This window comes from Chrysochloris asiatica, unplaced genomic scaffold (assembly GCF_000296735.1).
Source record: "Chrysochloris asiatica unplaced genomic scaffold, ChrAsi1.0 scaffold00008, whole genome shotgun sequence".
NCBI classification, from domain to species: domain Eukaryota; kingdom Metazoa; phylum Chordata; class Mammalia; order Afrosoricida; family Chrysochloridae; genus Chrysochloris; species Chrysochloris asiatica.
The window spans coordinates 21,893,921-21,905,736 of NW_006408526.1; the positions used below are offsets into that span (position 1 = coordinate 21,893,921).

At 45.1% G+C, this 11,816-nt stretch overlaps 2 protein-coding genes across 2 annotated transcripts; one reads left to right on the forward strand and one right to left on the reverse strand.

Moving 5' to 3' along the window:
• Nucleotides 1-309: 309 nt before the first annotated feature.
• On the reverse strand, nt 310-4,881 carry CRYAB (crystallin, alpha B). Its single transcript, XM_006833817.1, has 3 exons — nt 4,394-4,881; nt 3,008-3,130; nt 310-654 (listed from the first exon to the last, which is right to left on the reverse strand). Exons 1-3 carry the CDS (start codon nt 4,772-4,774, stop codon nt 451-453), a joined length of 708 nt encoding a protein of 235 aa, XP_006833880.1. The 5' UTR covers nt 4,775-4,881; the 3' UTR covers nt 310-450.
• A 706-nt stretch (nt 4,882-5,587) lies between these two features.
• On the forward strand, nt 5,588-6,794 carry HSPB2 (heat shock 27kDa protein 2). Its single transcript, XM_006833818.1, has 2 exons — nt 5,588-5,721; nt 6,145-6,794. The coding sequence occupies exons 1-2, from the start codon at nt 5,628-5,630 to the stop codon at nt 6,594-6,596; spliced, it is 546 nt and encodes a 181-aa protein (XP_006833881.1). The 5' UTR covers nt 5,588-5,627; the 3' UTR covers nt 6,597-6,794.
• Nucleotides 6,795-11,816: the final 5,022 nt, after the last annotated feature.

Here is an 11,816-nt window from a genome sequence, read left to right on the forward strand (position 1 = left end):
CCACCAACCTTGTGATTCAAACCGACCTTGCAGCCCAGCGCATAAACCCACAGTACTATACCAGGACACCTATTCCACCTTAATTTACCCCTTAGAAGAACTCTGTACAAATCAGCGCCTCATGTTATAAATAGAAAATCAGAAACGTTAAGCAACTTGCCTAAATTTATACTATTACTAAATTGTGGCTCCTAATCACTCTGACTCTCAAATCCAGAAGCACCCTCCCCCACCCAAATCAAAATGTGATGATTAAATATAGATTTGTTGGTATTTGTCCATGTACATTTATTTTAAAACACAAGACAGTTATCTGTTGCTGAGTGATACTTTATTAGCTTAATAACTTGGGCCTGCCCTTAGCATTAATGCTTTAGTACTAGTCACAAGGTTTTCATTCAGTGTGGGGAAGCTTTCTTGTTTTAAAAAATGTAATTAGAGAAAGGGCATCTATTTCCTGGCAGCTGCAGCGATAGCAGGTTTCTCTTCACGGGTGATAGGAATGGTGCGCTCAGGGCAAGGGGCCTGTTTCCTTGGTCCATTCACAGTAAGGACCCCATCAGATGACAGGGATGAAGTAATAGCAAGAGGGTCCACATCAGCCGGAACCCGGTATTTCCTGTGGAACTCCCGAGAGACGAAGCCATGCTCATCCTAATCCGAGAGAAGGGAGAAAGAAACAGAGACAGAGAAAGATAAGAACAGGAAATTAGTACCACCTTTCAAACCCTGAGAGACCCCAAACCCCTAAGATGGGACCAAATGCCATGACAACATGATGATGTTAAGTTAAAGAGTTGTTCCTTCCAGTTTGGGGCTGAGATAAAGTGCCACGGTATCACTGCTACTAGGGAGAGTCTGAGAAGTCTGTAGTACCCCAAAATTTCAGTTTCCAAAATCCTTAGGCATGGATATGCTTAGAGATATTTCCTAGAGGCTTAGACCAAAGTTTGCTGGCCCTCCAGGATTTGAATCTCACCAAACCCTAATTGGCTGTGGAGCCAATTAGGACTCATAGCAGCCTTCTAGGACAGAGCAGAGCGGCTTCGTTCGTAGTGTTTTCAAGACTGTAAATCTTTAGGGAAGTAGACTGCCACATCTTTCTCCCAAGGGGCTGTTGGTGGGTTCAAACTACTGACCTTTCAGATAACCCAATGCCTAACCCACTGCGCCACCAGCTCCTAAGGAAGCCCAGAAATTGTCCTTACTCCAGGAATGTTCCAGAAGACTGTAGACAACTAAGACTGCTGCTTTATCTCTTTTTTTTGTTTTGTTTTTAAAAAAGAATTATTCCACAAGTAAAAGATTCCACAAACTAAAGAGATTCTCTACTAAGTGAAAATCCCTTCCAAAGGGTTTTGGAAATTATTTTTGGTTTTATGGTTCAGTTCACGTGTCTGTTATTTAGAAAGCAAATGTTAGGAGTAACCCTGAACATTCTCTGTATGTGCAATAAAATCCAAATCATTTATGTGTAAAAAAAGAATGATTCCATCCAGGGAGACTATGACCCAAACTTAAAACTAGGAAGCAAAACGGAATCAGCCTGCAAACATCAAAAGCACAATGTTCTGAGGTATTACTAATTGGTGAGAAGCATATTCATTTAGAAATTCTCCAAGAGACTAATGAGAAGCTGTTTCATTCTTCAGAATCCCCCAAAGACTGCTTAGCCCTAATCCTTATACCTGCTAAACTGTAAGAATTTATTCAGGTAGACACTCAATTAACTGATTACCAATGGTCTCTAATGGTGCAAAGGATTAAGCATTGGGCGGCTGACCACAAAGTTGGCAGTTCAAAGCCATCAGCCACTCTGCAGAGGGAAAACAATGAGTCTTTTTACTCTGTAAAGATTTACAGTCTCAGAAACCTAGGGAGCATTTCTACTCTGTTTCACAGGATTACTATGAGCCAGAATTGACTCAACAGCAGTGGGTTTAATGGGCTTCAATGGGTAAACACTGTATTACTAACCACAAGGTCAGTGGTTCAAACCCACCAGCTGCTCCTCAGAAACCCTGTACAGGATTGCTATGAGTCAGAAGCGACTCGACGTACTAAATAATAACAACAAGGATATTGGGAGCTGAGAACAGTTCTGAAAAGTAGACAAATCAAGTAGGTGAGCATTAAGATGAGCTTAAGGAGTAGTTGTTACTAAGTGCCTTGGAGTCGGTTCAATGCTTATCCTACAGCATCATACCAGGACTTCTAAGGAAAAGTGATTCCTGAAAAGAGGTCATCACAAACTCAAATGCCTTCAAGGTGCATGCAGTCAATGTAATTATGTAAAGCAGACAGGTCACAAGCACTATGCCTGAATCAGCAATTCTCACCTTGACTGCAACACTAAAACTACCTAGGGAGATTTTGGAGTCCAGGTTTGGTGCTGCAGGTTAATGCGCTAGACTGTAAAGTCGGTTTGAACCACAATGTCAGCAGTTCAAGCTCACCAGCCGCTCCTCAGAAACCCTATACAGGGTCATTATGAGTCAAATCAGCCATGGTGTGGTAGGATCAGCACTGGACTGTGAACCAAAGGTTTAATAGTCCAAACCCATCAGCTGCTCTTCAGAAACCCTATATAGGGTCACTATGAGTCTGAACCAGCTCAACAACAATTAGCAACAAAAGCTATTTATGTCTGGGTTGCGCCCCTAAACATTCAGATATACTCAAATTTAACTAGGTTAGAGTGTCCCTGAGTATTTGAATTCTTTAAAATTCCCTTGATGATTCAGGTTGGTACCCCTGGCTTTAATGGAGAGTAAATATTATCCCCTCTAAGGCAATCAAGTCAAAACAACCAACAAAAGCCATTTGCTCTGGCAAACAAACAAAGGAAACAAGTTTTCACTAATTTATCCTTCTAGTTACTGATCTGTGACCCTGATCTATACCTTTATGGCTTGGGACAAGGTTGTTGCTAACCTCTCAGAGGCTAATGTCAGTGCCTGACATATAGCAGGCACAGAATGAATGGGAAGAACTAAAATCTAAATACCTGGCGTTCTTCGTGTTTGCCATGCACCTCAATCACATCTCCCAGAACCTTGACCTTGAGTTCTTCTGGGGAGAAGTGTTTCACATCCAGGTTGACAGAGAACCTGTCCTTCTCCAGGTGCATCTAGAAATAGCAGAGTGGAAGACAAGGATGAGGGATAAAAGAAAACATGGCAGGATGTTATTTACATTGGTGGGCTCCTTGTTCTGTAGAGTTGTTTTCTTTCCAGGTAGTTTTCTTCCTTTTTAGCTAAAAAATTTCTTCTTGAATAAGCATGCCTCCCTTGTTTAGGGGAACCACCACAGTGGGATGCAACACATACTACTTGGTTATCAGTATCAAGCTTTATTTACAGAGACAGGGAAGGAAGACAGGCCACCCAGGGGGACTTAACAAATCACAAGGATGGGCCTGTGCATGGCTTCTGCTGCCTCTCAACCCAATGCCTGCTTTTGTCACTTGTCTATGAGACAAAGGTCCCTTCTTCTTGCTCAAGTCTCTGCCAAATTTCCCACCCACTCAATCTAGAATGTTCTGCTGGTCCTGTTTGTCCTTCCAAAGTCCTTGACCACACAGTTACTGTTTACTCATACTTAAACCAGAGTATTAGCTGTGATAGCTTCTGTCAACTTTATCTGTTCACTCTACTCTCCCAGTCTCTTAGGACAAGTGACGAGGTCTCAAGACCAGACCTACATTCCTTCGTCATAAGGCTTAGATCCAGGCCAGTGCCCAGTTACAATGCTGAGAAACGTGGGGAAATCTCAGAAAAGGGAACAGAACAGGAGAAAATAGTGGTTGTCTCCAGCTCCACCTAAAGGAGATGAAAGGTTGAGGTAGAACTCTCTCCTAACTCTGAAACTTGAGATGATAAAATTTGTCAGGAGGTAATAGAAGAGTTTTGGTGTTACATCGTGGGTTAATGTGCCAGACTGCAAAGCCAAAGCCGTTTGAACTGCAAGGTCGTTGGTTTAAGCTCACCAGTCATTCCTTGGAAACCCTATGCAGGGTCGCTATGGGTCAGAACCGACTAGGCAGCACTTAACAACAACGACAATAGAAGAGGAGAGCAAAGGAGTCTGGTGGCAGCTATTCCCCTGCAGACCTTTATGGAGGGAACCAAAGAAGGGGCATCCTGCTGGGAAGTTAGTAGAAGACAGTTTTCAAAGTGCATGGAGAAATGTAATAAATATTATTAGAAACTCCTGGAGAAGGAAGTCTTTGGGGACATTATCTTCCTTCATGCCTGGACACACATGTACCTAAAACACTTAAGAGATTTCAACACAATCAGGTTTAGACGGGTATGGGGGGGGAAAGGGATGGAGGAGTTTCCAGGAACTTCAAGGAAGAACTCTCCTGGCCTTGCAGAGAGAAGAGACTCACCTCTGAGAGCCCAGTATCGATCCAGCTGGGTGCCCGCAGAAAGGACGATGGTCGAAGGTAGAAGGGGCTCAGGGAAGTAGAAGTTGGGAAGAGATCAGACTCCAACAGGTGCTCTCCGAAGAACTGATCAAAGAGGCGGCTCGGGGAGTGAAAAGGAAAGAATGGGCGTCGGATCCAGGGATGGTGAATGGCGATGTCCATGGTGGCTAAGTGAGTGTGGGGATCAGCTGGCTGGTCAGCTCCTTCAGCTGCAGCTACAGCCAGCCTCTTATATACGCAGTCTTGTGAAGCTTCTGGAATGGTGATGTCAGGGATTTTATTATACCAGCTCACCGCCAGTTCACGGAGACTTGTGATCGGATTTTTGGCAGTGTGACACATACCCAATACTCACTGAGCTAAGAAAAGAGAAACACAAACACGTCTGAGCTGGCCAGTGACTTGCTCTGGTCTTGTTTCACTGGCTTTCCCATCCACACCCCATGGCAGCACCCCCTTTCTGTTCTGGGGGCTGGAACAGAGTCAGGAATCCCAAGCAGACTGGTGGTGTGGACCGCCCCCCTCTCCTGCCTTGCATGCCAGGGGAATCCGGCCAGCAACTATCTTGGGCCTGAGCAGGGACTGGAATCTTCCTAGGCTGGGCCCCAGGGACATTAACTCTTTGTGGTTCTTTAGAGCAGTGATCAAGTCAATGCCCAGATGTCTTTGTGGGTTTCCCTAGATTTCCCTGGGTTGGGGAGAAGAGCCTGACACTAACATGAGTAGGAAGACAGCTCCTACCGAATGACCCCGTATAGAAAAAAGTGTCTTTTCGTCTTTCAGTGTACACGATTAGCAGAACACCACATCCAGGAGTGCTTTATGAGGCACAATGCACAGTGCCTACAATTGAGGAGGAGAAAGGGTAGTGTGGACTGTGTGCAAACTGTTCCTAAGGGTATCAGCCAAGCCTCATCTGGCGCCAGCTTCCTTGCCCTGGCACAGCCCTCTCCTGAGCCAGGACCCCCAGCTGTTCTCACAGACATCCTGCGACAGCTGATGTAGAGGGGGAAGGAGCTGGGGGTCCAGTCGGCTCTGATCTCACACTTGTCGCTCCCACTCAGGGCCCCTGCTCCCGCCCTTTCCTCACAGGCTCAGCACTATTTTGGGTTGTGTAGAGCCCGCCCCCCACCTCAGACCAGCCCGGGTTCTTCGGGCTGCATCTCTGACCAGGGCAGCTGACGCGTCTGCAGCCATGTCGGGCCGCTCGGTACCACATGCCCACCCGGCCACCGCCGAGTACGAATTTGCCAACCCGAGCCGCCTGGGCGAGCAGCGCTTCGGAGAAGGTATGGCACAGACGCCACCCCCTAGCCTCCCACCCCCACCTCCCAAGTTCTGGGCTGACCTCCCAACGTTACTGGCTTCCACCCACTCCAGGCTTAACTGAACTCCTGGGGCGAGCCATCTCCCATCCCAGACTGCCTCCTCCCACCCCCAAGCTAGCGGGCTCTTTCCCCTTCTTACTGACCTCGGACAGACAAGTTCCACATTGCTCTTCTTACCCTTCTAGCCACCCTGTCCCCGTTTGATTCCTCCTCCCTCACTCCCTAGCATTTTCTTCCTCAGTTCCCTCTCCCTAGCTGTCTTCTGTTGGTCCCTCCTGCTCTTCCAACCCTCCTCAGCTCCCATCTACTTTCAAACCACAACTATTCCCACCCCATCCTTCCTCATCCAGACTCTTCCCTTCTCTTTCTCTGTCTGCCCTTCAGGTCTCCTTCCAGAAGAGATCCTGACCCCCACCCTCTACCACGGCTACTATGTCCGGCCACGGGCAGCCCGAGCTGGGGAGGGCAGCAGGGCAGGGGCTTCAGAGCTTAGGCTCAGTGAGGGCAAATTCCAGGCATTTCTGGACGTGAGCCACTTTACCCCAGATGAGGTGACGGTGAGGACTGTGGACAACCTTCTGGAGGTGTCTGCCAGGCACCCCCAGCGCCTGGACCGCCACGGCTTCGTGTCCCGAGAGTTTTGCCGCACCTATGTCCTGCCTGCCGATGTTGACCCCTGGCGAGTCCGAGCTGCTCTCTCCCATGATGGCATCCTTAACTTGGAGGCCCCTCGGGGTGGGCGACATTTGGACACAGAAATTAATGAGGTCTATATCTCCCTGCTCCCAGCACCTCCTGATCCAGTTGAAGAAGAGACGACCAGAGTTGACCTCTGATTGCCACACACCCACCATGCAGACAATCCCTTTCTACTTCTTAAGGTGTGGTTTGAGCAGCTACCACCACCCCAGAGGTAGCAGCATTCTTGGAAGAAGGGGAAAGCTCATGGTACTCTTGTGTTGTTTGGTCCCTGGGGACATTTCCTATCTTTTGATTTAATTCTGGGTAGAGTGGAATAAACCCAATGCTAGGGCTTTATTTGTGCTGCTCCCTATTCTGTGACCTAGAGGATGGGATGGGATGAGGGGGAGGCTAGACAGAAAGCTCCTCAGTTAGGTGAACCAACATCATGACACCCTTGAGCAACACACTTGGATGCTGAACTCATACCCGAAAGCTGGCATTAACTTCAGATCAAATTCCTTAATTTTCTCACAATGCAACAAAAGAGGGCATGATCCTGGGAGGGAAAAGGGATACACCATCCAAACAGTGCAGAGGGCACTGTCTGCACTGGTGATTGTTGTTGTTATGTGCCATCGAGTCGGTTCCGACCCATAGCGACCCTGTATAGGGTTTCCGAGGGTGTAAATCTTTACAGGAGTAGAAAGCCTCATCTTTCTCCCGCGGAGCAGCTGGTAGTTTCGAACCGCCAACCTTAAGGTTCGCAGCCCGATTCGTAACCACTAAGCACTGGTGATTAGAGGCACAAAAACAAGGGTCTCCAGACTGTCTGGCCCTTTTTGGGTGTTGTTGTAGTTAGGTGCGATGGAGTCAGTACCAACTCACAGTGACCCTGTGCACAACAGAACGAAACACTGCCTGGTCCATGGTCAACCTCACAATTGTTGCCACGCTTGAGCCCATTGATGCTGCCACTTTGCCAGTCCATCTCACTGGGGGTCTTCCTCTTTCTGGGTAAAGGTTGGGAAAATGGTTTCTGACTGGAAAGAGTTACTTAAAACAAAAGACAGTACTTTGTTTCCCCATGCTAAGGTCTGTTCACTGAAAATGGTCTTTGATTCCAAAAGACTGAATATGCCCAAACAGGGACAAACACAGAAACCCCTATCATTCTTCTCATGATATCCAAACCCCAAAGTCTCCTCACCCTCTGCATTGTGAAGACCCAAGAAGGAAAACATTTGTCTGTACTCATGGAACATCCCAGAGAGGTATTACCACATCATCTCACCCATTCAATCCAAGACTAAATGCAGGGGGTCAAGGGCTATTAATGTGGTGGTGGTGATGCCAGGAAACATTGCCTTGGAAGTACAGAACCAAGTAGAGTCCTAAGACTAGGGGCATGGTGTATTAAGGAAATCAATCTTAGGGGCCAGAGAACATGCATGCATGTGTATGATTTGGGAAATGCCAAGAGGACCTCCCTGTCCCAAAACATATTTTTACATATCTTTAACCACAACTGTAATTGTTATTGTTAAGTGCTGTTGAATCAGTTCCGACTCATAGCGGCCCTGTATAGGGTTTCCAAGGAGTGAATGGTGGGTTTGAACTACCAACCTTGTGGTTCACAGTCCAGTGCTGATCCTACAGTGCCACACCAGGACTCCAAGACTATAATTGTTGTTGTTAAGTGCTGTCAAGTTGGTTCCGACCCAAAGCAACCTTGTATAGGGTTTCCGAGGAGCAACTGGTGAACTTGAAGTGCCAACCTTGCTGTTCAAATGGCTAAAGTGGTGATTAACTTAGGACTGCTTCAAAGTTAATAAAGGAAAGGTAAATACAAAAAAATAAAATAAAGTGATGTTTCTTAACTTTTGGGGGGTTACAGACCCCTTTGAAAACCTGACAAAACTTATAAACCCTCATCCTAGAAAAATGATCACGCTTCCAGATTTTTTTGTATTTCCCTAATGACTAATGGACAATATAATGAATGAGCTTTTTTTTTTGCCTTATAAGTTAGTATGTGTCCAAATATGCAAGTTAATATGGACCACCAGGATAAGAATCCTCACTTAAGAAATACAATTTTTGATTAAAGTTTGTCTTCTATTAAAAATGTAAGCCTGTCTCATAAGAATAACTATTCATTTTTTTCACTCATTCTATCAACAAATATTTATCAAACTCCAGGTAATACATTATGGGAATATACTTTGCAAATATAAAATATGAAAAATGCATACATTATTGTCTACTCTCAGGAATCTTAATATCTAGTTGAGAAGAAAAAGAATTTTTTTAAAAAAGATCCTACTCGTTTTAATTAGAACAGCTTTGATCTATTTTGTAACTGAGGCTTTTACGTGAACTTTATAGAAAGAGGTTTTTAGAAAAAATAGGAAAACCTCTGATTTAGTCAAGTTTGCACCATACTATGAGCTAGCTATTTGCACAATATTATGAACTATCTTTTCACATTATGAGCTAACTAATGCTGGGACATTTTGAGTGATGTTATGAAGTCAGAACTAACATACTCTCTCTTTTTTTTGTGTGTGTGTGCATACTGGTTACAAGTTCTTTCTTCTATTGAACCAAAGTTCTCATTTCAGTAACTGCAGCCCACTGGATCTGGTTATGTCCAGAAAATAAACATGACCCTTCTTTCTCTTGCCAATCCTTCAGGTATTTAAAAAATAGGCGCCTTGGTGGCGCTATAGTATAAGTTAACCACTGGTTACCGATCCTATAAACAAGATGAGGCTGTCGGCTCCTGTAAAGATTTACAGACTCAGAAACCAACTCACAGGGTCACTGTGAGTCGGAATGGACTCGATGGCTGTGGGATTTTGTTTGTCCTGTCCTCCTAAGACTTCCACTTCCCAGCTAACCATCAGTTCTTTTAATCATACCTTTTTATAAAACTCCCATACACAGACGTTTTCTAGAACACATTGCCTTTTCATGTTACTTGAAATGTAGCATCTAGACCTAAAATTATTCTTCCAGTCATGGAATGATATAGACTTCAGTGGAATAAAAAATCCTCTTGCTTAAACATATTAGTCTTCTATTAATACTGCTTTAAGGTGTATAAGGGAGTCCTGGTGTGGCTCTGTGGTTTTTAATGCACTGGATTGCAAGGTCGGTTTGAACTGCATGGTCGGCAATTCAAGCTCACCAGCCGCACTTTGGGAACCCTATACAGGGTTGCTGTGGGTCGGAACCGACTCAATGGCACTTAACACCACCAACAACAACAAAGTTTATAGGGGAGTCGTGGTATGGTTCTGTAGGATAAGCACTCTACTGCTAACTTCAAGGTCAGTAGTTCAAACCCACCAACTGCTCCTAGGAAACTCGATATGAGGTCGATATGAGTCAGAACCCACTATATAGCACAACCACCATCACCACTACAATGAGTTAGAATCAACTTGATGGCACTTAACAACATCAAGGTGTATAGGAAGAAATCCTGGTGGTGCTGTGGCTAAGCATTGGGCTGCAAAATGAGAAGTTGGTGGGTTGAGCCCACCAGCTGCTCCACAGAAGAAAGATGAGGTTTTCGGTTCCCATAAAGATTTATAGTCTCAAACCCTAAGGAAGACTTGTACTCTGTCCTATGTAGAGTTGCTCTGAGTTGGAATTGACTCGATGGCAGTGGTTAAGGTGTCCAAGTTTCCTTGCTACCACAACACTTTATTGGTTCCTTTGGAGTTTTTGGTCATCTAAACTGGCCTTTAAACTACAGAGGATATAACTGGAAAGGGACTAGATTGTTAATGGCTTTGAATGCCAGGCTAAGAAGTATGACCTTTACTATGCTGTTGTTGTTGTGAAGTGCTGTTGAATTGGTTCTGACCCATAGCGACCCTGTGTAGGGTTTCCAAGGAGTGGCTGGTGAGTTTGAACTGCGGACCTTGTGGTTCAAACCAACCTTGCAGTCCAGCGCATTAACCTGCAGCGCCACACCAGGACTCCCAGAACATCATTAATGGATTTGGGGGAAGGGAGTTTCGGGGGAGTCGGGGGTGGGTATAATGGGACAAAAAGAATACAGTTAATGGCAGAGTAAAGACTGGATTGCAGGGGAGAAACATGGCCATAAGATCATAGGCCAGTGCCGTGATCTGGGTACAAGATTTGAAAAATAAAATACTTTGTTACCAAACAGCTGAAAACAAGAAATAATAATAATCACCATGTTGTTGTTAGTTACCATTGAGCTAGCAGCCTTGAGCCATGAACTATGTGATTCACTGAGTTTTCACTATATCATTTTCTGAAGTAGATTTCCAGGTCTTTCTTATCAGTGTGTCTCCATCTGGAATCTCCCCTGAAACGTGTTCAGCATCACAGCAACATGCCAGCCTTCACTGAGAGACTGGGGTGGAGGCTGTGTATAAGGTACATTGGCCAAGAATCAAACCCAGGTCTCCCACATGGACAGGTGGATTTGCTAGCTTGAACTTCCTCCCAATAATTACAATAGCCAGGACTTACTGAGAGCTTCCCGTGTGCCAAGCAGTGGACTAGAGCTTTATATACATTATTTTATTTCATCTTCACAACACCCCTCTAATTATCCCTGATTCTCATAAGGAAAGATCAGCCGGTGTTCAGATTTAGGGTTCTCTCTGTGGAGCACAGCCTGGTTGGTGGTTCTCAAATATCCATAAGCCTGTTGCTGTTGAGTCCATTCTGATTCATAGCCACCTTATAGAACAGAGTAGATCTGCCCATAGGGTTCCTAAGACTGTAAATCCTTACTTTCATTTAGCAATCAATATTGAATATCCACCTTAATATCTATGAAAACAAAACAAAACCCACTGCCACAAAGTTGATTCCAACTCAGAGTAGACTTGCTCTTTAGGATTTCTGAGATTCTAACTCTTTATGGGAGTAGACAGCCTCATCTGTGTCCCATGATGGGTTTAAATGCTGATCTTGCAGTCCAGTGTTCGACACACTGTGCCCCCAGGGCTCCATGACAATCTATGAGGAGGAGCACACAAATACCAGGCATTTGGGGAACTAGTAAGGATGGGGGTGAGAGCATTGAAGATAAGCCTTACACGTTTCATAAATGCCCCTAGAGCCTGTATCTTCTGCAGAAGAATTTGCTCCACTGCATCCTAGCTGCTGGTTGAGTGTGGAATGAGTCTAACTTTGGGTCATTGGAAAAAACTAGATTGAGGAGTAATTGGAGCTTCTGTAGTTCTATACCAGGGAAGGGGCAATGAGAGGTTAAAAAGTGCTGAGGGAAGTATGATTACAGAAGCATACGCTCTTTCAGACCAAAAAGGGAGTTCATTAATGAGTTCAGTTCTCCCTTTTACAGTGGTAGAAACCTATGT